General features: G+C 43.8%; 1 protein-coding gene across 1 annotated transcript in view; it reads left to right on the top strand.

Annotated features, from left to right (window-relative positions):
* The window catches only part of LOC124805473 (myogenesis-regulating glycosidase-like), a 63,495-nt gene that overhangs the window by 15,485 nt on the left and 21,462 nt on the right, over positions 1-26,548 (top strand). Inside the window, exons 3-4 of the mRNA XM_047266036.1 lie at positions 5,342-6,336; positions 18,896-19,330. Coding sequence (XP_047121992.1) covers positions 5,342-6,336; positions 18,896-19,330 — 1,430 coding nt within the window. The remainder of the gene's footprint in view (positions 1-5,341; positions 6,337-18,895; positions 19,331-26,548) is intronic.

Here is a 26,548-nt window from a genome sequence, read left to right as displayed (position 1 = left end):
CAGGATGCTGTAGGTGATGATACACCTGTGATGTAGACTCACTCAGCTAGACAGCCATCTTAGTACACAGGTGTAGGAGAACAAGCATTAGACCTTCATTCTCTTGTTTCATTCTTTATGCGTGCATAGCTCCATAACTAATACAAACTTTACAACATAGTCTTCCACCCGGTACGAATACACTTGCAAACCTGAGAACTTGCCTACAAAGCAGTTCGCAATTTCTATCAAATATCCAAAGATCTTATGGATCTTAAATTTACGCCGTAAATACTTTCAACCACACATGTAAGATATGGTTATGTTGTAGCCTGTCCGACAAATACATGGAGAAGGAAGGTAACCTTTCGACAACGTGGTCAGTAGAAAAAATGAACCAGCTCAATCAGAAAGGATGGAGAAATATGTCTGTGACAACTCCATCCCAGCTTTCACCTGGCGTTGACTAGGAAGGGGGATTAGATATCACAGAAAATATCGATCAGAATGGCCGCACTGCATTCGAACCTCTCCTCTCTTGAGTAGGTTCTCGGTGTCCCAATTTTGTGCCAACTCGTGCCGAGATAAAGCATCATACTGTTAAAATTACTCAGTAATGAAAGAGAAGTGCGAATCTTACGACACATCCATATTTACAGTCGGATTACATTTTGAAATATTATTAACAGGTGCCGTAGCTCAACGAGCGTGTGACCTTGTTTACCTCCATGTCTCATTATTGCCTGCAACGTCCGTAACCGTACGATGCTGGGATACATACATATTTCATTAAACGACCTGTTCCAAGAAAATAGAAAATGCCCAAATGAGCGCCTTATATTTCGGCGTAACGTTGCAAAGTGATATTAAATGGGACTAGTATATGAGGATTGTGGTAGAGAAGGCGAATGGTCGATTTCGGTTAATTGAGAGAATTCTAGGAACGTGTGGTTCATCTGTAAAGGAGACTGCATATAGGACGCTAATGTGACCTGTTCTTGAGTACTACTCGGGTGGTTGGGATCCGTACCAGCTCGGATTGAAGGACGAGACAGAAGCGAATCAGAGGCGGGCTGGATTCGAACACAGCGCAAGTGCTACGGAGATGCTTCAGGAACTCAAGTAGGAATCCCTGGAGGGAAAGGTGACGTTATTTTCTAGGAGCACTGTCGAAAAAACTTAGAGAACCGGCATTTGAAGCTGACTGCAGAACGATTCTGTTGCCTTCAACATACATTACGCGTAAACATCACGAGGATAAGACGTGGGAAATTAGAGCTCATTTGGAGGCATATAAATAGCCGTTTTCCTCTCGTTCTGTTTGCGAGTGGAACAGGGAAGAAAATGACTAGTAGTGATACGAGGTATCCTCTGCGATGCGCCCTAAGGTGGAGTGCGGAGTGTCCATATGCTGTAGATGTAGACAACAAGTAACTGTTTTCGAGAATATCTTGTGGTCATTAAAAAATGTCCGGTTAAATGTTTTACTTTCTCGTTATTGTTTTTTGCGTTTCCCTTAATAAAACGATCTGTTTCACAGTTCGTTTCTGTTACCAGTGCCTAGTTACGAAGATGCTGACGGACGGCTATTACCGATCTGTTTCACGGGCAAAACAATCTGCTTAATTGTCATTTAGAAGTGTTAGCACCATGAATATCACTTCATTGAGGCCTGAATTAGAACTGAGCTTTCTTTTGTTAAAGAAAATTGGATTTTATAGGAAGAAGCCGTCCTTCAAACCAATCTATGATGCTGTTACAGCTGACCCATTGTTCTGAATCGTTTGAGCCAATAACAAAAATTTCGAAATAGCAAAAATTTAAAAAGTAGATGAAGCATAAAAAACAATAACTTTAAGGTAAAATTACAAATTACAATTAAATAATGTAACTTTGTCTTGGTTTTGATGATGAGAATGTTACGTGCTAGTTGTCGAAAAGGTGCGATATACACTCCTGGAAATTGAAATAAGAACACCGTGTATTCATTGTCCCAGGAAGGGGAAACTTTATTGACACATTCCTGGGGTCAGATACATCACATGATCACACTGACAGAACCACAGGCACATAGACACAGGCAACAGAGCATGCACAATGTCGGCACTAGTACAGTGTATATCCACCTTTCGCAGCAATGCAGGCTGCTATTCTCCCATGGAGACGATCGTAGAGATGCTGGATGTAGTCCTGTGGAACGGCTTGCCATGCCATTTCCACCTGGCGCCTCAGTTGGACCAGCGTTCGTGCTGGACGTGCAGACCGCGTGAGACGACGCTTCATCCAGTCCCAAACATGCTCAATGGGGGACAGATCCGGAGATCTTGCTGGCCAGGGTAGTTGACTTACACCTTCTAGAGCACGTTGGGTGGCACGGGATACATGCGGACGTGCATTGTCCTGTTGGAACAGCAAGTTCCCTTGCTGGTCTAGGAATGGTAGAACGATGGGTTCGATGACGGTTTGGATGTACCGTGCACTATTCAGTGTCCCCTCGACGATCACCAGTGGTGTACGGCCAGTGTAGGAGATCGCTCCCCACACCATGATGCCGGGTGTTGGCCCTGTGTGCCTCGGTCGTATGCAGTCCTGATTGTGGCGTTCACCTGCACGGCGCCAAACACGCATACGACCATCATTGGCACCAAGGCAGAAGCGACTGTCATCGCTGAAGACGACACGTCTCCATTCGTCCCTCCATTCACGCCTGTCGCGACACCACTGGAGGCGGGCTGCACGATGTTGGGGCGTGAGCGGAAGACGGCCTAACGGTGTGCGGGACCCTAGCCCAGCTTCATGGAGACGGTTGCGAATGGTCCTCGCCGATACCCCAGGAGCAACAGTGTCCCTAATTTGCTGGGAAGTGGCGGTGCGGTCCCCTACGGCACTGGGTAGGATCCTACGGTCTTGGCGTGCATCCGTGCGTCGCTGCGGTCCGGTCCCAGGTCGACGGGCACGTGCACCTTCCGCCGACCACTGGCGACAACATCGATGTACTGTGGAGACCTCAGGCCCCACGTGTTGAGCAATTCGGCGGTACGTCCACCCGGCCTCCCGCATGCCCACTATACGCCCTCGCTCAAAGTCCGTCAACTGCACATACGGTTCACGTCCACGCTGTCGCGGCATGCTACCAGTGTTAAAGACTGCGATGGAGCTCCGTATGCCACGGCAAACTGGCTGACACTGACGGCGGCGGTGCACAAATGCTGCGCAGCTATCGCCATTCGACGGCCAACACCGCGGTTCCTGGTGTGTCCGCTGTGCCGTGCGTGTGATCATTGCTTGTACAGCCCTCTCGCAGTGTCCGGAGCAAGTATGGTGGGTCTGACACACCGGTGTCAATGTGTTCTTTTTTCCATTTCCAGGAGTGTATTTACAACAAAATGTTTTGGGCTACATCACTCCATTATAAAGTTTCATAATAAAAGGAAACACAAATAATTACCCCACAGTACTGCATATTCTGACAACCATGTAGATATATCTGTACTGCCTTGTAGTATTACATGCCTTAAAGTTACTATGGTGTTAAGCACCATCAAAAGTAAAAGGCCATCAGCAAACATGCACTGTCAAACATGAAAAACTCTTTCTTGAACATCTCATGTTGGTGAATAACGTCCACCCCTCCCCCCCCCCCCAAAAGCTCTGTTATTAATTAATTAATTAAAAGGCAACTGCCCTCATTTATCAAAAATTATACTATCATGTAACGTATTCATCCAAGCCCCCAATGATGCTGTTGTCTAAAATAAAATCCTTGAAGGTTTATGTGTCAAGTGACAGCAATTCCTAAAGGCCAAAGTTGTATCTATGATGCGTCTATACAGGATAACCAACATTATATATTAAAACTTGACGGCCACTACTTAGACGAGATCGGTGGCTGCTTCTCAACGAGGACATAACAAAAATACCCCTTGGACACTTCTGCCTTTTCATTTAACACGTTGAGGCATTCTTGTCTTAGAGCACAAAATATGCTATTTCTTTCTAAATACAACAACCACCACCCTCTCTCTTCAAATTGAAATATATTCATATTGTCTCTGACGCTTCCCAACGAATGCTGCGCATTCTTGATGTGCTTAGCCAACGTCGAAGAACCATTCTCTTTGCTATTATGCTCTTTAAATTCCATTCCAACATTTCCTGCCGTTTGAGCGTCACACTTCATCTCACAACCGTGACACTATTTCATGAACTATTGTTTTCGCCATCTAGTTCTTATCTGTTTGAATCTTGTGGTTCAGCCTCCACTCCAGTGTCTGTCGTCCTGAATGCAGTTTTAACTCCTTCGTTGTCGAATAACCTCGCCAGTTGCTATGAGATATTTTCGAAGTATGGCATGACTATGTTTCCTCAGACTTATATCGTTCGTTCCATTCTCTGTCCTACCGTTACATGAATTCTACCTATTAATTATACGAATGTGTGGTGTCCGCTCTTTAGGACACATTACGGAACCCGCAACTTTGATACATGTTATATAAACTGAAGCTGTGAGGAAGGGGGGGGGGGGCAAGAAAGGAAAGAAAACGGAACAAAGATGATATGAACTCCACCGGGACTTTGTCGAGTCAGCGGCGCCGTGTGATGGTATGTGCCGGACCAGGATTCTAAACTGGGACCAATGTGTCCTGGTGGCGCAGCAGTTAACGTAACTGCCCAGTAAGCGGGTGGTCCCGAGTTCGAATTCCGGTCCGGCACACATTTTCACTCGTCACTGCTGAATCCGCATTAAGTGACATCATGAGTTCCTCCCCTTTCCATTCCTTTCTCCCCCTCCATCTTCAATATACGTAATCTATCTGTTAAACCTGCCTCGAAACCATTTTCTACCGTTATTTTTATAAACGTTTTCATTTCCTCATTCTTGTTCTTAGGGCTTGGTATTAGTCCTATGCACTGCATTTTTGAATAATGCTATTGTATGTTTATGGGGATGGGATGATATCTTCTAAGCAGATGCTCCTACTATCGTCTATTTCTACATGCCCTGTCTTAAGGTTGTTATTCTTGTTCTCTCAGACAGCCTTGTTGTTTAACTTTCCTTTGGTTTCTGTATAGCTACATCTTAATTGTAACCCAGGTTAGTACACAGCAAACGCCATTGAAGCATATGAGATGCAATACAGATGCTGTAAAAAACACTGTAAGAAGTGGTACTCGTTGATCTGTAGTAATACGCAACGGTATTATATAGTTAAAAAAAGGGAGAAACCTCTCACGAACCACAAATGTAGTGAAATGTGTACTTCTTTGAAAATTGTGTTGTTTTTTCTGCCAGTGAATTATCTCTCGCAGTCCAGATCTGCACACAGCTTTGAGGGCAAATGGCCACTTTTTATGCTTGCAGATGGCTACAGTGAGGACATCGCTTACGTCGAAATCGATGGCGATCAGGATCCTCCAGAGCCCTGTACTGATATGGTTCCCGACGAAGACTGCTTCCAACTGCGTAGTTCCCAAATCACCATCAGGAGTTCGACCAAGGTCGCTGGGCAATGTATCAACATAACTGTCTCGAGCCCCGGCCCAGGTAGTGCTAGAATCCTAAGCTGCCATAGCCACCAAGGCAGTTATATGTACGGCGGACTCGAGCAGTACAACCAATTGTGGCCCATAGAGGAAAATGTGTACAGCAATTACCCGTATGTCACGAAACAGCAGGACAATGTTGGCATCGCCGAGAGGTATTGGCTTTTCTCTGATGGTAGGTACTTGCACGTTTCTCCCAATGTGCCCCTGTTCATAGACCAGCATACTAACGAATCAGGTGACGCGCTGTGTCTCATCGCTGAGAACCTGGCCCCCTACCCAGTCGATCGGACTGGCATAGTCTTTCAGATGCTGACGTGCGACTTTGACGACGCGAGACAAGCACACGAGGACGCTGTAGAGAGACTCCTGGGCAAGCCGACCGGAATACCTGACGAGCGAATGACCACACACCCCATATGGTCGACCTGGGCGCGGTACAAGAGAGACATTGACGATTCTACAGTGAGGGAGCTGGCTAGTGAGATACTCGCTAACGGCTTCAACAACAGTCAGATAGAGATAGACGACCTGTGGGAGACGTGTTACGGGAGCCTGACGTTCAACACGACCAAGTTCCCTAATGTCAGGTCGCTCGTGGACGACCTGCACGACCTGGGGTTCCGCGTCACCCTGTGGATCCACCCGTTCATCAACCTGGACTGCGAGCCCTACCACTCTGAGGCACTGGCCAACGGCTACTTCGTGACCAATACCGACGGCAGCCCCAACAGCACCTGGTGGAACGGCGACGGCAGTGTCGTCGACTTCACAAACCCAGAAGCGGCGGCCTGGTGGGCGGGTCGGCTGTCGGTGAGTACTCTTGTACAGTCTGCGTCATACTGTGTGATACCTGGTATGCCTACATGACAGGTTAAGAGTTTCTAGTCATGCAAAAGTTTCTTTACATGATATTATGGACTTTCTAGCCGGAAAGGTACGGTGTGGACAAAATAAAAGTGGCTGGAAAAAATTTGATGCTCCATAAGGTAGGCAATGCAACTTTAGAGGGCTATTCTGGAAGCAAGGGCCGATCGGTCGCGAAAGGATACCGCAGTGAGAACTGATGAAGCTTTGTATACAGGGTGGTCCACTGATTGTGACCTGGCCATATATCTCAAGAAATAGCGTCAAATTAAAAAACTACAAAGAACGAAACTTGTCTAGCTTGAAGGGGGAAACCAGATGGCGCTATGGTTGGCCCGCTAGATGGCGCTGCCATAGATCAAACGGATATCAACAGCGTTTTTTTAAAATAGGAACCCCTATTTTTTATTACATATTCGTGTAGTACGTAAAGAAATATGAATGTTTTAGTTGGACCACTTTGTTCGCTTTGTGAGAGATGCTACTGTAATAGTTACAAACATATGGATCACAATTTTAGACGAACAGTTGGTAACAGGTAGGTTTTTTAAATTAAAATACAGAACGTAGGTACGTTTGAACATTTTATTTCGGTTGTTCCAATGTCATACATGTACATTTGTGAACTTATCATTTCTGAGAACGTTTAACGACATTTCTCTCAACAGCGAGTAGTTCGCCTTCCGTAATGTTCGGACATGCATTGACAATGCGCTGACGCATGTTGTCAGACGTTGTCGGTGGATCACAATAGCAAATATCCTTAAACTTTCCCCACAGAAAGAAATCCGAGGACGTCAGATCCGGTGAACGTGCGAACCTTGCAGAACTAGCACTCCTGAAAGAAAGGATATTGCGGAGACATGGCTTAGCCACAGCCTGGGGGATGTTTCCGGAATGAGATTTTCACTCTGCAGCGGAGTGTGCGCTGATATGAAACTTCCTGGCAGATTAAAACTGTGTGCCCGACCGATAGTCGAACTTGGGACCTTTGCCTTTCGCGGGCAAGTGCTCTACCAACTGAGTAAAGTTTGGAAGGTAGGAGACGAGGTACTGGCAGAAGTAAAGCTGTGAGTACCGGGCGTGAGTCGTGCTTCGGTAGCTCAGTTGGTAGAGCACTTGCCCGCGAAAGGCAAAGGTCCCGAGTACGAGTCTCGGTCGGGCACACAGTTTTAATCTGCCAGGAAGTTTCAGCTGTAAACTTGGTCGGCCGTCCTGACAAAATCCGCCGTGCTCACTTAGCAGCCAACAACTTACTGATTCGGAGTCTCAACACTGACTACTCTCTGGCGCACTGGGCGTTCGACTACCGATAGTACCTACTGCGACCTGTGTGAGGCGAAGACATACGTTATCAATACGTAAGGGTGGTTGACCCCTTACAACCCGCCATACAACCCGGACTTGGTTCGCTCTAAGTTTCATCTCTGCTCACATGAAACGTTGACTATTTTGGCACAGATTGTCGTTTCTTGTTACCAATATTAGTTTATTCCTAAGAATAAGCAGATTTCACTCTGCAGAAATCAAACCTGGTTTTGGATCGGACTTCCTTAACTCTTGCGCAAAAAGGTGTGCAGTATACTGCTGCATCCATTTTCAATAAGCTGCCACTCGAATTCAATAATCTCAGCAGTAATCCACGCGCTTTCAAATCGGAACTGAAGAGTTTCCTCATGTGTCACTCCTATTCTGTCGAGCAGTTCCTTGAAAAATTAAGCTTATTCTTGTTGTATTGCTGATAGCGCTTACTTAAACTTATGGACTGACTTTTTTCAGGTTCATGAACATCTATTTTTATCTGTTATTACTTTTATGTTGTAAGTTCACGTACTGACACGTTCAAGACCTTGGAGATTTGCTCCTCAATTTAGTCCTACGGAACTTGAAGTGTAAATGAATAAATAAAAATAAACAGATAAGAATCTGCAGATCGGCGTAGAGAATTGGCAGGAAACACCGGCGGCTGCCATCTATGACGAGGGTAATGGAAAGCTGGTACAATGCTACGAGAAAGGTCTTACTCGTAGCGGCACCCACGTAGAGAAGCAGCTGAAAGTTGTAGTTAACCGTTGGAAAAAAATATATTTTCGCTGTTGTTTCCATTACGCAATAGACCGTTGTTTACTTTATGAATAGCCCTCGTACATCATTTACATCCCAGCTAGGGATGCAGCTCAATGCCATTTCGAGTCTGCGACAGCCCATTGTAGTCGCGTTACTAGAACCTGTGCGTCTCTCTTCATTGGTGCCACGGAATGTAGTTCCCAGATCATATTTTGCGGGTCACTTCGTTGCAAGCTGAAATCGACCTCGAACAAAATCCCATTTGTGGCACTCATACCTGCTGTCACATCTTCACCTCAAGTTCAACATTCTTTTAACTACGTATATATGCTGACGACTTACAGTTGTATCTAGAATACAGATCCGAAGACTATAAAGTTCCTTATCACGATGAGCACGAAACCCAGGTCTTAAACTAAACTCTAGGGCATCACAGGGTATCCGTATCACACCGAAAACTGGTCAGCGGACATGCTTGTGAAACAGTTTCTCAGTTACTTCTATGGTATTATCCGTTCACACTATCAACAAACAGTAAATTTGCGTCAGAATATCAGCATAATTTTGAATGAAAATCACAATTAGCGAGAAAAAAATCTCACAGCAAATAGGAAAAATCTGCCTATTGCCTCCATGAACTCTAAAAATTTACAGTGTTTCCACATCAAATAAAACAAAAATTAGACTGTCTATAGCTACGCCAAATCCTTACTGATGTGATGCAGCTCAACGGACTCGACGTAGCTGTGAATGCGTGACCCTTCGGATGTATGAGCACATCCGTCCTTTCTCTGCTCTGTTGTGGTGGATATGACAGCTTGAACGACACACTGTTTCCGTAATAATTTTCTTAGACCGTGCTGTCCTCAGCACGGCTCCTCGCATACCAGTACATACATCTATACTGCTGAAGCCACCATGCGGTGGGTGGCGGTGGGTACTTCTGAAATCACTGTCTGATTCATCCTTCCATGTTCCAGTCACGAATGGCATTTGGTAAGAGCGATAGTCGGTAAACTTACCATCATTCCATTACTACAATACCGAACCGGACAAATCCTGCTTATTGGCTTTACCAGTCCAAACTCTAAATCTTTCTGTATCTCTTCTTCATTCCAGCCATACGACTGTGGAAGAAACTACACAGTAACCTGCGTCGTTACTTGAAACCATTCTCATTTCAAGAGGAGAGCTGCCCTCCCGCAATATCCCAGCTGTTCTGTTCTAACCAGGAGTGAACCAATAGCTCTGTTGTATTGTCAATACCTATATCTTTTACTGTTTTCTTCTTTCAGCCTCATCTACCAACCTTACAAATTTTATTTCTCGTTTTTCATCTGGCCAGTCAGCTTTTTCTCGACATTTGATGATTTGCTTACTGCTGATATGTGCTTCTGTTAGATATAAATACTAGCATTCGATAAGAACGTAATGAGTATTAGCAGAACCGAAAATTCTTAAACTCCATATATTCATTACTATAGCTATTATTATTATTTTGCACTTCCATTTTGACCAACTAAGGAGCTGGTCACAACCTAAATTAGTTCTCATTTGAACGTATATGTTCGTCCAATATTCATTCTTCTTAATTATTATTATTATTATTATTATTATTATTATAAGCATTATTTTAAAATGTATTCCTTTATCTCAACGTCCCAATTGCACATTTATTTTTAGGGTGACTAGTTTTGATCAGTATTAGATCATCTTGTGACTTGTGTAGTTATGTAACCACACATATCTGAAGATGACCACATACTGACTGAAACTAGTCATTATAAAAATAAAAATAAAAATGAAGGAAACATATAAGCTTCAACACAACTGTGGGATCTATCATGAATGATACGAATATTATCGTTAGTAATGTCCTAGTCTGCTGCTAATACAATATGCATATTGTAATTGTTACTGTATTATTATTATTATTATTATTTGCTATGAATGTTAAAATGTCACACATTAAAGATGTCTTGTTAGATGTAAGATAGCACCCGAAGTTTTCCGAATTTAAATTGTTTACAAATAATTAAATAGCGTAGACTCCTACAATACCACTAATATTTTTAATAATATTTTGACGAATTCCGACACTACTGTTGCTTCTGAAAAGAAGTATTTATTTATTTTCACTCTTCACGTTTAGTTCCCTAGGACCAAATAGCGAAGCAAATCTCCATGGTCATGGAACGTGTCATTATATGAAATTACAACAGAAAAATAATAGTACATAAATTAAAATGATTATGAGTCCTTAAAAGCTATAAGTTTATGTAAATGCAGTCAAAAATTTAACACACGAATCAGCTTAATTTTTCAAGGAACTCGGCGACAGAATAGAAGGAGTGACCCATAAGGATTCTCTTCATTTCCGATTTGAAAGCGTATGAATTATTGCCAAGATTTTCGAATTCTTGTTGTAGCTCACTGAAAATGGATGCAGCAGAATACTGCACGCCTTTCTGCACAATAGTCAAGGAGGTGTTATCCAAATGCAAATTTATTTCTGCCTAGTATTAACTGAGCGAAAGCAGCTAATTCTTGGGAATAAGCAGGCACCGTTAACAAGAAACGACATTAAAAAGTCTACATATTGAGAGGTCTATGTCAGAATACCGAGACTAATAAACAAGAGTCGACAAGAGTTTCGTGAACTTATACCACATATCGCCTGGATCGCCCCTTTGAGAATGGGAAGAGTTACCCCGAAATATAACACAATACGTCATTAGCTGATAAAAACAAGCAAATTAGACTGCATTGCGTATCGAACTATCACTTACGTTACATACTGCTCTAACAACAAAAATTGCAGCATTAAGTCTTTGAACAAGATCCTGAACATGGGCTTTTCACGATAATTTACTATCTATCTGAATACCTAGAAATTCAAACTGTCAAACAGTCTCACTAATCATATGTCCATTCTGTGTAATTAAAATATGAGGTTTTGTAGGATTGTGTGTTGGAAACTATATAAACTGAGCCTTACTGCGATTTAACGTTTGTTTTCTAGAAGTCATGAACTTATGTCTTGAATTGCACTATTTGAAATGGTGCCAATGTTGCACACAACTTCCTTTGCTACCAAGCTAATGTCATCAACAAACAGATATATTTTAGAATCAACTGTAGTATTAGAAGGCATGTCCTTTACATAAATAAGGAACAGCAGCACCCGCCCGCTCCCCTCCACCCTCCCCATTTAACCGCACTCCACTTGGACACCACACCATAGCCATTCCGATACTTTGGAGAATGACCTTTTGCAGTCTGTCTTAAATTAAGATGTGAACCAATTGTGAGCTACTCCCCGTATTCCATAATGGCTGAATTTCAGGAGCAACATTTGTGGCTATCACACTCCTTAGTTAAATAATAAATAAAAAAAAACGTAGCGTTCGAAATCTTTTGTTAAATCCATCCAGTACCTAGCAGAGTAAAGAGAATACAGCATTTTCAGTTGTTAAAACACTTCTAAAACCAAATACCTTTGACAGCAAATTATGTAGTATGAAATGATCTATTATCCTTACAAATACAGCCTTTCCGGTAACTTTAGCAAACACTGATGGCATAGGAAAGGTCTAAAACTGTCTTTATTATCCCTTTCCCCATTCCTATAAAGCGGCCTTGTTACTGAGCACTTTAATCGTTCAGGAAATTGGTCATTCCCAAGGGAAAAATAAAAAATACGGCTAAGTGTAGGTCTAACTCGTGCAGCACAGTACTTTAGTATTCTGACAGATACTCCATCATATCCACGAGAGTGCTTAGTCTTCCGTGATGGAGTATTTCAGATACCAGTCTCGAAAAGCCATTTTCCAATAGAGTTATATGATTCCTTGTAGAAACTAAGTTTTTATTTACTTCATCAGCTTTGTTCAGAAAGAGATTGTTAAATACTGTACATGTATATGACTTAAACAGAAACATTTTTACTATGTACCGAATTTACACCTTCGACCTTGTGCTGCTGACGAGACACTTCCTTAACGAATGACCATACGGTTTTAATTTTATCCTGGGAAATAAATATTTTGTCTGTGTACTCCATACTCTTTGCCTTCGTAATAAAATTTTTAAGCATCTTGCGTTACTGTTTGTAATGGGTTACTTTAGTTCGATTGTTACTACTTCTAACATTTTGGTACAATTTCCGCTTTGTTCTACATGATATCCTTATCCCACTAGTCAGTCACCCAGATTGTCTTTTACTGCTGGTTTCCTGTTTTGAACGTTCTAATGGAAAGCAACTTTCTAAGAGCATGAGAAATGTGTTAAGGAAAGCACTGTATTTGTCATCTATGTTATCAGTATTATAAACATCTTGATACTCTTGTTCCTTGACGAGGTTTAGAAAACTCACTATTACCGTTGGATTAGCTCTTCTGCATAATTTGTAATTATATATAACATTTTTTGAGTACAAAAACTTGTTAGTGCTAAAATTTGTGCATCACGGTCTGAGAGACCCTTCATACGTCTACTAACAGAATGAACAAGCAATAATGAAGAAAGAATAAAAATATTGTCTATGGCTGCGCTACTGTTTCCCAGCACCCTGTTTGTGAAAATACAGTCTACATCAGATTATATGTTTTCTTCCACAATCACATACAAAATTAATATTAAGTCACCTCGTACCACTAACTTTTGGTATTTCATTTGAAGTGAAGCAAGAACTGGAGAAATTCTCTGAAGTTGGAGTTAGGGGACCTATAAATAATAACACTTAGAAATTTAGTTTCACTAAATTCAATTGCCCCTGCACAGCATTGAAATGCCTGTTCAGTGTAGTGCTTTGACACGTTTATGGGAGCAAATGGTATAGTGTTTTCTTATGTACATGGCCACTCCCCCACTCTACAAAGAACTTCTCGGAAAACAGTCAGCTAATCTGTATCCTGGTAAAGGAAGAGTCTGAATTGTCACATTATCTGAATTGTCACATTACTTATGTGGTGTTCTGATATACCAATAAAGTCAGAGTCAGTTCACTAACTTTATCTCTAATACCTCTTATATTTTGATAAACCATGATAATTCCTTCACTGCTTGGATACCTGGTCTTCTCCGAAGGTGGTCCCTTTGTCAGGGAGACTTCCTTTACGCAGGGATACCTATCAGCTGACTTCAGTATAAAATTTTCGCGTGAGTTATCCCACCACACTGTCATCTATAAGCTTTGCCAACCTCCCTTTTCCATACCTGTTGAAGTGCAGCCCAAGCCAAGTGAAACCCAGTCTACTGATAGACGCAACTGGCATTACTCCAACATACTCCATCTATACCTTCTCAAGCCCCATGTTGACACGCCTAACATCAACATTAGGATGAGGCTGATCATGACGATGAAACAGATGCACTAAGAGCACTAATGCAGTTTAAGTAGCTATCTTTACCAGGTCACCACTTACATTATACTCCTCGTCCAAGACTATTTTCAACTAAACCAACAATCACTACCTGATCCTCTTTCGTAAAATTCTTACGTAAGTCCGCTAAGTTAACAGTCACCTGAGCCAGCCCTGCACTAGGCTTCACAATGATGGTGAACTGGTACTCACTCCCCAACACTTCCTGCAACTGCTCGCCCACACATCTGCCATGTCAACTACCTGACAGCAGAACCTCCTTCTTTCTGTTTGAAACTAAAACTGTCTTAGCGTCCTTAATTAATGAGGTTTGCTGCATGTTTCCTACACCTTAAGCTACAAGAGGCTCCTTTCCACTGACAGTTGATCAAAACCATTGGTGATATGCAAAGTACAACTGTCTGAATGTCTTCTCCTCCTAGCTGTCTTCTTACCAGCTGCCAGTATCCTTCTCCCCGACCTCATCTTATGCAGTTCCTCCTTTCCGCTTTGTAAATGCAACTGTAGGACACATACCTTACTCTCCTGATCCTCTATTAATTTATTTTTGCTACAAATTTTGCATTTCCATAGCTCTAAATTACACACAATTTCTTGTCTAAAACCAAAAGTTGAAGCGTCCAATGCAACACACAACGAAACTAAACACAGCGAACGAAACTTTTCTACCGAAATATTTCACTAGAAACAGCGAGGAACAGTGGCTGAAAACTACCGTACTAAATTTGATAAATGACTACAACGCACAAATAACTTTATGAAACACAGTAAGGAAAAGTTTCCGAAAGTTTATTAAACCGTTCTTTCACCAGAAACAGCATGAGCCACCGTTTGAAACGTCTAAATTTAATAACTGAATACAGTGCACAAACAGCTCTGTCAATGTTTAGCTTTAGAACAGCTACAGCTGCAACTACATGCTGTATTACTAACAGCTAATTCTGTTAACCATCATTCGTGTAGAGATAGAGACTGCGGATGGCTAGAATCAGTTGCTAGTGTTATGTGAGAAAGTCTCACTTTTATTACGCTACTGGCCATTAAAATTGCTACACCACGAAGATGATGTGCTACAGACGAGAAATTTAACCGACAGGAAGAAGATGCTGTGATATGCAAATGATTAGCTTTTCAGAGCATTCACACAAGGCTGGCGCCGGTGGCGACACCTACAACGCGCTGACATGAGGAAAGTTTCCAACCGATTTCTCATACACAAACAGCAGTTGACCGGCGATGCCTGGTGAAACGTTGTTGTGATGCCTCATGTAAGGAGGAGAGATGCGTACCATCACGTTTCCGACTTTGATAAAGGTCGGATTGTAGCCTATCGCGATTGCGGTTTATCGTATCGCTACATTGCTGCTCGCATTGGTCGAGATCCAATGACTGTTAGCAGAATATGGAATCGGTGAGTTCAGGAGGGTAATACGGAACGCCGTGCTGGATCCCAACGGCCTCGTATCACTAGCAGTCGAGATGACAGGCATCTTATCTGCATGGCTGTAACGGATCGTGCAGCCACGTCTCGATCCCTGAGTCAATAGATAGAAACGTTTGCAAGACGACCACCATCTACACGAACAGTTCGACGACGTTTGCAGTAACATGGACTAACAGCTCGGAGACCATGGCTGCGGTTACCCTTGACGCTGTATCACAGACAGGAGCGCCTGCGACGGTGTACTCAACGACGAACCTGGGTGCACGAATGGCAGAACGTCAGTTTTTCGGATGAATCCAGGATCTGTTTACAGCATCATGATGGTGGCATCCGTGTTTGGCGACATCGCGGTGAACGCACATTGGAAGCGCGTATTCGTCATCCCCATACTGGCGTACCACCCGGCGTGATGGTGTGGGTTGCCATTGGTTGCACGTCTCGGTCACCTCTTGTTCGCATTGACGGCACTTTAAACAGTGCACGTTACATTTCAGATATGTTCCGATCCCTGGCTCTACCCTTCATTCGATCCCTGCGAAACCCTACATTTCAGCAGGATAATGCACGACCACATGTTGCAGGTCCTGTTCGGGCCTTTCTGGATACAGAAAACGTTCGGCTGCTGCCCTGGCCAGCACATTCTCCGGATCCCTCACCAATTGGTCAATGGTGGCCGAGCAATTGGCTCGTCATAATACGCCAGTCACTACTCTTGATGAACTGTGGTATCGTGTTGAAGCTGCATGGGCAGCTGTACCTGTACACGCCATCTGTTTGACTCATTGCCCAGGCGTATCAAGGCCGTTATTACGGCCAGAGGGTGCTGTTCTGGGTACTGATTTCTCAGGATCTATGCATCCAAATTGCGTGAAAATGTAATCACATGTCAGTTCTAGTATAATATATTTGTCCAATGAATACCCGTTTATCATCTGCATTTCTTCTTGGTGTAGCAATTTTAATGGCCAGTAGTGTACATGCTGTATTACTAACTGTTAGTTCTGTTAAGCATCATTTGTGTAGAGGCAGACACGGAGGATGGCTTCCATCAGTAGCTAGTGTTGTGTGAGAAAGTCTCACTTTTGTTATATACGGGGGGCGTTTGATAAGTAATGCAACATATTTTTATTCCAAAAGCAAGTCGGTTTTATTCTTGAATCCAGTAAACGTTATTATTCTCCAATATTTTCGCTACAAAATCTTATTTTTCAGTAGAATGTTAGTTCAGTGCGAGTCCCTTACGCCACCTTACAGGGAGTACCTGTATGCCCGCATGGTACCATTCTACTGGTCGACTCGGAAGAACGTCTTGCTGCGTCAGTAACGTCCACATGAATGTTTGCTTCCCTCTTTTGACAGACAGATGGAAGTCGGATGGTGCGAGATCTGGGCTGTAGGGTGGATGAAGAAGAAGAACAGGCTAATGCAGTTGAGCTCCTCTCGGGTGCGCAGACTTGTGTGAGGCCTTGCGTTGTCATGGAGAAAGAGAAGTTCTTTTGCATATTCGCGCAGGCGAACATTATAAAGTCACTTCCTAAATTTCCTGAGAGTAGCACAATACATTTCAGAGTTTGTCGTTGCACCTTGTGGGCGGACATCAAACAGAGTAACCCCCAGAACTCCGTCCACATGACGTTACTGGCTGATGCTGCGGCTTCGAACCTTTTATACAGAGGAGTAGACATGTGGTGCCGCTCCATGAATTGCCGTTTTGTTTCGAGTTTGAAGTAATGAACCGATGTTTCACAGCCTGTGACAATCTTCGACAAAAAATTGTGACTATCAGCCTCGTAAAGCGCAAGCTGTTCCGCACAGATGGTCCTCCGTTGTGAGCCGTAGTTGTGTCCGGCTCTTCGAAAAGCGCGGCAGGCGGAGTTCTTTCACTTCGCGTTCAGTGTTTGCGGTGGCGCTTTCGGTTTGGCGCGCTGTTTGGATCGCTACCGCCCTCTGGCGGGAGGTGGAGCAAGTGTACGGCCGCGTGACGATCGAGGAGTACGTACTGGGCTGTGACCGAGAGAGGTGGTGGCGCGAGCGGGGCCCTGCTGTTGGGGGTCGTCAACTGCTCGCCACGTGCTTTGGCCGACCCCTTGGCTGTCAGGGGCTAAGTCTGCCTTACCCATATGTACGCGGCTTATGAAGCTTAGAAGCCGTGGTGCAGCAGATCAGCGCGTGGGACCGTATGTCTTCTTATCGGCCGCTGAAACCACTGGCTCTGACGAGGATAAGGAAATGCAACGTGTTCCCTGCGTTGTGGTGGAGCGTGAGAAGTTGAGTACTGTTTATTTATATATATAAGGGGTTTTTCAAGTTCTACTGAAGTGTATGAGTTTCTTCACCAGTAGTTTTTTTTGGGGTCGGGCCGTTTCATCCACACCTTGACTGGGTGATTTAGGGTCAGTGTCGTGTGTCTCTGTGGTTCAGAGTCTGTACAGGCACCGCCCTTGCTACATCTTCTGGTTTTGGGTAACTCGGGGAGATGGTGGCTTGTAATGCGAGTTTTGGGGCTGATCTGCTGTGGCCCCGTAGACCACCAATAACTATTCCGACTTTTGTGATCTGGGCCCCTTTAGACGTGTCACTCCCTGACCGAGATAAGGGAATTTTTTTTGGGAACTGCCTTTAATGTGAAGGTTTGTGTGCTGGCTTATTCACATTTATCTTGTAAAATATATATATATATATATATATATATATATATATATATATATATATATGATAAGTTAAAATCTTATTATTGGGAAGTTGTTAACGCCATACCTTGCAATCTCCTTTTCATAAAGAAAATTTGTCAGCTATTGGAAATTGTTTTTGTAATTGTTGTTTAAAAAAAAGCCAGGCTTAAAAATTTATTATCGAGAAAGTCTTTTGAAATAAAAAGGTATCTTTAGCAGTGTGTGTTATTTCACCAGCACCTCCTGGCCCCTGCTTCCACGATAACGTTTTGGAACAACATGTGTACTTTAGTTGTTGTTTGTGAACCGCCCTAATTGATGGTTCACGTTGCACTTTATGGTTTTCTGTTAGGCAGCACAGTGGGCACACACTTCTGAGTACCCCAACTGGTACACGAGTGACGTCCGTTTGAGCAGCGAGGTGTTCGATTGTGATCCGTCGATCACCTCGAAAGAGAGTGTTCGCACGTTCCAGTTGCGCAGGAGTCACAGCTGTGTGCGGCCTGCCTTCACTCGGGAGATTATACAGGCTTACGCGACCTTGTTGCGATGATGACAGACGCCTCGCCCAACGACTCACTGTGCTTTTGTTCACTGCCAGGTCTCCATAGACACTCTGGAAGCACCTATGAAAATCTGCGATGTTCTGTTTTTCCGTCAAAAGAAACTCAATGACAGCCCTCTGCTTGGAACGCATCTCTTTTGCAGACGCCAATTTTAAGGTTACATATAGCGCCGCCACCTATCGAAAATTCATGACGCTATAGGGGAGCTGGAATATTCCACGATATCGCACCACAAATTCCGCATTTTTTCAACCGAAACTGCTAGAGAAAAAAGTGTGTTGCATTACTTATTGAACACCTCTCGTAGGTGGTGTTCGTGGTTTGTGAAAACTACCGCTACCCCTTTTATCAGTTTCTGCCTTCCCTTTCAAGGCTCTTCTCGCTGAGACGGGCATCGACTCGTTCAAGTTCGACGCCGGCGAGACCAGCTGGCTGCCCCAGCTGCCCGACATTCAGCCCATTGATCTGAACCCCATACAATTCTCCGCCGACTACCTGCAGACGGTCTCGCAGTTCGGGTCCATGATAGAGGTGCGCACGGGCGAGCGAACGCAGAACCTGCCAGTCTACATTCGCATGATCGACAAGGACACCAAGTGGACCTTCGACAACGGACTGCCCACGCTGGTGACGACGCTGCTGCAGATGAACATGGTGGGCTACGTCCTGGTGCTGCCGGACATGGTGGGCGGCAACGGCTACGGCTCCGACGTCCTCACCAAGGAGCTCTTCATACGATGGCTGCAGGCCAACGTCTTCATGCCGGCCATACAGTTCTCCTACGTGCCCTGGGACTTCGACGAAGAGGTATGTAGCTTTCTGGAAATGAGACATCTTTTGTTACACCTCTCTTCAAGCACTTAGTCTGTTGATTGATTTAAGACTGTTTTCCACGTCTTCCTGGCATGTGCTCAGTTATTCGTATCTAAGCGTAAAAATCCTCGGTATGAGTTCTTGGAACGAGAAAACATTTGGCGAAAGGACAGAATACTCGACGAATGGTCTGATCTGCCCTTTGCAGGATGCGTTGGAGAAACGTACTGCAGCACGTCCGTATGGTCCAATGACCACCCGGCAGTTGTCAGACAGTGGCGATGGAGGAATGGAACGCCCTACCATAAGAGCTCCGTACCAACTTTGTGGCCAGCATTGGAGCACGTAGCACTGTATGCAGTGCCATCCGAAGTGATCACACACCCTACTGAGAACCATGTCCTCTCTTGACTATTTGAGAGTGGTTTATGGTTCGGCAGCACCTTCAGCATTGCATTTATTCGACCCTGTGTACCACTGTGGGGTTTGATTAGCGACAGGAGCTATTAGGACGAGTCTGGTGATCAGCGCACTGTACATGTATGCAACTGAATTGCAGATACCTGCTTGGCTGAAGGGAAAGAGGTGGTGACTTGCTGGCAATGAGAATGTATTGACTGGGCTCGACTTGCGATGCGGTCGTAGATTTATGTGGCCGCCACAGACAGTCTACCGCAGAACGAAAGAAATACTAGGATTTAACGTTCCGTCAACATCGAGGTCATCAGAGACGGATCATAAACTTCGAATCATTCGAGAATGGGGAAGGAAATTGTCCGTGCCTTTTCAGAGCAACCTCGCTTGAAACCTACAGTTATGGATGAAGGGATATAAGGAGAAAGGTTAGGGTCCATGTATCAGCATGTTTCATTCCCTGTCACTTCCTTATTGGCATAAATACCACTGATACAGGTATGCCTTTGGCAATCACAATTTCAGTTAATTACAACACAGAATAAGATATCAGCTCTCAATAGGGGGAAATAAAAACAGGGAGGCGTTGATTAATAAGAGTTTCAGCTTACTGAAATTATGAAATAGTTTTTAATTTAATTAAAAGAGAAAAGGCAGGCCCTCAATGATAATAGCTTCAGTCATGTAGAATTACCAAATATAAAACATGCCGGCCTATAACGCTAACAGGTTCAGTTAAGTAGAATTGCCAAATAGAAAACAGGCAGGCCTTCAATATTAACAGCTTCAGTTAAGCAAAATTACCAAATAGCAAAACGACAGGTTTTCCTTAATAACAGCTTCAGTCAAATGAAATCACCAAACAGAAAACAGGCAGGTCTTTAATAACAGTTAAGATCTCAGAATCCAAAACTTAACTGAAGTTTACGAATCAAAGCTGAAGCTTGTCAGTTCCAAAGGGGGCCCAGAATTCAGCACAGCGAAACTGGCTTCAACTTTCTGACCGGTGTGCCTCTCCCAGAGTTGGCTGGCCAGGCTAGTCACGAAGACGGCAGTCGCAGTCAGGCACAAATATGCCCAGCAACCACTCGTTCCCACCTTTGTCACCGGGCTGACCTCTCACACCGTCCTCCTCGCTCCGTTACCACCCCCAAACTCGACACACCACAACACGCTCCGTCTCCCATTAACAAACTCGGACAAAGATCTTAATGGCCTCAAACCAGAGGGACAGCACACGACAGATCGAGCTAGTGGCGCCAAGAATTCGAAAGGCGACCCGAGCAACCCTGCCAGCTCAATCTCTGAATTTGCCTGGAGCAATTTAGTGCAATGACTCAAAATCTAAATCTGGAAAGTGGGACTGTGATTTGACTCATCATGCTCTAGAATGCGAGTCCAGTGCCCCACCTCGCTCGGTCGACCGCAGAATGGCAAGAAGCGCGACCTCAGCGCACAAGGCGGAGTGCAATGGTGACTGCCCGATGGATGCGATGGACTCTTCACTTCCCACCGACGCGAACAGACTTGACTGCCGCAGGCAACAACGTGCTGACGACAGAGGTAGCTGACGACTTTCGTGGGCTGAAGGAGCGAATATACGGTCCACAGAGCGACAAATGTTTGCCGGATCAATGACGAACACCAACAGCGACCGGTGAGCTGCCACGCCAGTTTCTCGTCGCGGGGTCCAGGTGTCACGCTTCACCCGCATGATTTTGCTTACCGATCTTTACAGTGCATACAGATTATCAGGGTCCCAGGAAAGTCGCCAACGGAGGCTCGAAAAGTGGGTAAGTGTAAGAAAATGAAACACCTACAGCTATCCTTATGATGTCATTTATTGTACAACTACCAGTTTCGGCCATTCAGTGGACCATCTTCAGGCCTTAGCTGATGCTGAAGGGGTTAACACCATACACAGTGTATCAGTGGCAAACATAATTGGTTTAGGCAGGCTACCTGTTACTATGATGTTGTCTCTCCGAACATCAGCTGTTGACAGTTGGAGAGACAACATCACAGCGTCAGCTAAGTCCTAAAGATGGTGCATTGAAGCGCCGACACTGGTAGCTGTACAATAAATGACATCAAAAGGGCGGCTGTAGGTGTCTCATTTTCTTAAAATAGCCAACGGATGTAGTCCCCCAGATCTCCAGTCACGGGGATGGGCATACAAAAACTTGGATAAATGTGGCCAGAAATGAGGAATCGATGGCCACACTGGTGCATCGACTGCGAGGAGCATTGTTGAGTACTCGAGGCGCGATGCATCCTGCTTGTCGACGGGGTATATATTTGACAGGTAGTGGAGATGCTAATGAAAGGGGTCCTTTCTTTATTAAGTGCATAACTTTCTCTGTCCAACTTCAACACTTTCCCTCTTTTTTTGGGAAGCTGCGGTTTCGATCTGTTTCGTACTAAGAGTAAAAGTAATTTTTCAAATTTGATTCCAAATGACTATAAAATTAATAACGGTATACGACAAGAAGAAAAATGCTTAAATAAATAACGAAATCAAAAATGATGCAGAGTGTTGATAGTACAGCTTTCAAAACCCCCTTTTTTCCCTGCAATACCATCATTACTGATATCGTACGATATTTTGCTGCGTTTCCCCATTTCTAATTTATATACTGCCTACACAGAAGGTTGGGTTCGTTATCCACCCTATGGAACGTGCATCCGAAGAGAGAATCAGCCATTTCTACAAGTCCTTCTCATCACGACTGGGGATCGTCAGGCCTGCTCCTCCTTATGTACTACTGCACGGTATGTGACCGTGCCACCCCGACCACCTATGCACCTTGGTGTCACAGCTCCATGACGTCACACGTGAGGCGAAACTGCAGCTAGTGAGGCACAGGGCATCCCTAGAAGGTGTCATCCAGCGCCCTCTTCGTCCTGTTGATCTTCTCCTCCTGTATCAGTTCCATAGAAATTTTATTTACCCATTCTCTGGTTGTCTTACATGCAATTGTGAAATAGAGGACCAAGTTTCGTTCTATACAAAATACAGCTTTTACTGATTTCAACAGCTGCAACCAGTGCGCCACCGCGGAAACAGACGACAGTACATACTTTATGTAATTGAAAGGCTGACAATATTCAGCACTGTGTTTCAAAAGTCTCTCCCCTGGCTACACTTCACCTCGTAGTGAGATTCCGAGAAGTGTGGCGACAAAGATGCACAATGACGGTATTTGACGATCCTACGCTAAAAATAATGTATCCAGGCTCGTTACGTACGTCTTCCACAGAATGATACTGTGGCAGCTACAGTGTGGCGCACAGCGCAGAGCTGAGAGTTTTCTCGGTAACTGCTACTGCGGTTCACACTGATTTGGTTCAGACATTAACTTGAACGTTTTAACCTTGTCGTTCAGCCTAATGCCAACCCACTATCCATGTTAGATTAACAATAATCACCTAGTCAAAACTGAACCGCACCCTCCATTGTTCACTTTAGGTAGTCGAAATGCGCTCTGTTATAACAATGGTACATACAGATACACCAGAAAGAGTTTTGATCAGATATATGAGTCTGAAACGTTGTTTTGGGACGACATGATTCCAGCAAAAGCAAAATCACTGACTTCATACCAGTATTGATCTGTCTTATGGAAACAAGCATCCTCATGAACAGAGAGTTAGCAAGCATCCTCATGAACAGAGAGTTAGCAAGACCACTGGCATCAGCAAATTACTTAGATTCACCTTCCAAAAGACAAATAGGGGTAAGCTGAGGAGTCAAGAGGTGAGGAAGAAACATGGAATCTTTCATTCCTTTTATCCAAGTGGTACGGTGTATTGAGGTTGTAGTCTACAGAAGCAACCATAATAAATTTAGAAAGAGAGTGGAAGTAAAACGTACTGATCAGAAGACGTTGGATAGAGATGATTAAGTATGACATCGCCGCCGGAGGAAGAACAGTGCTGATCTCTCTATGACAGGTTGTACATGGACAAAGGAAGTGGGAAAGGCTCATTAGCAGTACCCAAGAAACTGGAACTGTGCAATGATGATGATACATGCATTTAAAATATTTTTATATAATTACATTTATTACAAAATATGTTGAATGATACAAAACATAAAGAGAACAAAATCATATACGCTGGCTAGAGCTATAAAGGCAAAGACGCACGATGAAGAAATTATACGAATGAGACGGCAGAATGTGTTATGATGTAATGTACATGTACCGACAAACAAATGTTCACAGTTTCAGAAAAATTGGATATATTATTTTCAAGAGAAAGGGCTACACAAACTGAGCAAGTCAATAACGCTTTGGTTGATTGGTTGGTTGGTTGGTTGTTTTGGGGAAGGAGACCAGACAGCGAGGTCATCGGTCTCATCGGATTAGGGAAGGACGGGGAAGGAAGTCGGCCGTGCCCTTTGAAAGGAACCATCCCGGCATTTGCCTGGAGCGATTTAGGGAAATCACGGAAAACCTAAATCAGGATGGCCGGACGCGGGATTGAACCGCCGTCCTCCCGAATGCGAGTCCAGTGTCTAACCACTGCGCCACCTCGCTTTGGTTGACCTCTGACCCTTACGCAAGCAGTTATTCGGCTTGTCATTGATTGATGGAGTTGTTGGATGTCCTCTTGAGGGATATTGTGCCAAAGTGTGAAAAAATGGAACGTTAGATCGTCAAACTCCCGAGATGATTGGAGGTCCCTGCCCATATGTTGTCCAAACTTTCTCACTTGGGGAGAAATCCGCTCACTGGGGCTCAATTCGAAGCGGGACTTATCACTGAAGACAAGCCAACTCCAATCATTGAGATATGTCTGAAGACGTCCCAGACTGCCATGAGATGCCATTCATCTCGGGTTTTGACAGTCTGACTTGCCAACTGGACACGTTTTGACACGGCATCCCTCAGCAATATACCTAACACTTCTGTCAATCAATGCCAAATAACTGCCCGCACAGGGGCCACAGGTGGACCAATGAGTTATTGACTTGCTCAATTTGTGAAACTATTTCTCGTCATTAAATCTACAGATGTACATCATATTTTTGTCTTCTGTACATGTACATAATTTTTTTGCCTAAGAGGTTAATTTATAGCTATGCCCAAGAAGTCGTGTGACTTGGTTGCTCTTGGTTTGTACGCAACAGTGCTTGTAGTCTTGGAGAAAAGGGAGTGAACACACCAGTCAGTTACCTGTGCAAGTAGTGGACGTGCTTAACATACGTGTGACAGCATTTTCATACATATACAGCAAAAATGAACTAAACTATTAATGTTTGGAATGTTTTATATATTGTGGCAACCAAATTAAGAAGGAGTTATCCAACAGAAGACGGTGTAGGACAGGATGATGACACTTTCGCAATGTTTTTGGAGAATCTAATTATTCAGAAACGTGAATATTGATTTGACTGCTTAATTGTTGTTACGCTGGATAGGGTAGTGGACGAAGAAAACAATTTTATGGACGATAACGCGATTAACAGCGTTATAGTTTGCAGTGCTGGTGGCAGTGGCGGAAACAGTACTCCTGAAAGAGAAGCTAAGTCTTTTGGTGACTATGAACGTTCACCAAAAAACAAATCCAATACTGTTAGTATTTTGACAAAATTTTCGGAAGATCGTCTTGAATATATTTATGATAGTTACGAGGGTGTGTCAACGAAAACCTTAAATTTGTAATAACAAATCGAAATTTCGTGCCCTTACCCTCTAAGGTGGTAAGCGTGCTACAAACAGCTTGCAGAATGGCCTGTAGGTGGCAGTATAGTGCACATACACACATACCGTCGCAGTATGTATAAAGATGGCCGCCCCACTTGCGACTTCCACCAGGGAATAACAGCATTCTTTTATTCGGTTTTTGCGTAGTGAAGGTGTGAAACCTATTGAAATTCATCGACGAATGAATGTTCAGTACGGTGATGCATGTTTGTCACAGCAGCAAGTCTATGAATGTAGTAGGAAGTTCTAAAATGGTGTGACTTCAATGGAAGATGCTCCTCGTCCAAGTCAGGCACAACGAGTTGTGACTCCACAGAACATTGCATCAGTTGAAGCCATAGTGAAGGAAAACCACCGAGTGACACTGAATGACATTGCAGCATGTTTACAGATTAAGTCATGGGTCAGCACACCACACTGTGCGTGATGTGCTCCAGTTTCACAAAGTGTCTGCAAGAAGGGTGCCACGGCAGCTGACTCCTGAAATGAGAGAATGACGTGTTGATGCTTGTGAAGAATTTCTTCGGCGCTTTGAACGAGAAGGTGATATCTTCCTTGCAAGAATCGTTATTGGGGACGAAACCTGGATTCACTTCCACCAACCGGAACGAAGAGAGCGAGCGAGGAATGCATGGGAAGGGGGTGTGAGAGGCATTGAGTAAGTCAGTTTAACCCTTTCGGGACGAGTTTCCCCAAAGCGGAGCAATACGGAGGCGCTGTGCGTGTTCCATATCCCTTAGGTTTCTTTCATCGCTTATAAATTCTACAGTTTTTGACTTATAGGTGTAATTTTTTTGTAAATGAAGCTAATACACGCTCTTTACTGGCATACTATTTTCATTATTCCATATCGTGCACTTGGTGGTAGTGTTAAAATAGAAAAAAATGAAATATTTGATTTTTTTACTTTTTTTGAGAGGTGGTGCATTGAATTAGACATATTAAAATTAGTTGTATCTTATTCTTCAAAGTTTTAGCTTTAAAAGGACATATAAAATACAATTTTATCTCTAATAGGACGTCCGAGGGGAGAAAAATGAAAAGTCCATTTTGAGTGATGAGAAATTTAATTTATGTCCATAAACTA

The sequence above is a fragment of the Schistocerca piceifrons genome, chromosome 7, assembly GCF_021461385.2.
Source record: "Schistocerca piceifrons isolate TAMUIC-IGC-003096 chromosome 7, iqSchPice1.1, whole genome shotgun sequence".
In the NCBI taxonomy this organism is placed as follows: domain Eukaryota; kingdom Metazoa; phylum Arthropoda; class Insecta; order Orthoptera; family Acrididae; genus Schistocerca; species Schistocerca piceifrons.
Note: the sequence above shows the minus strand (reverse complement) of the source record. Positions and strands in the feature narration are given on the sequence as shown.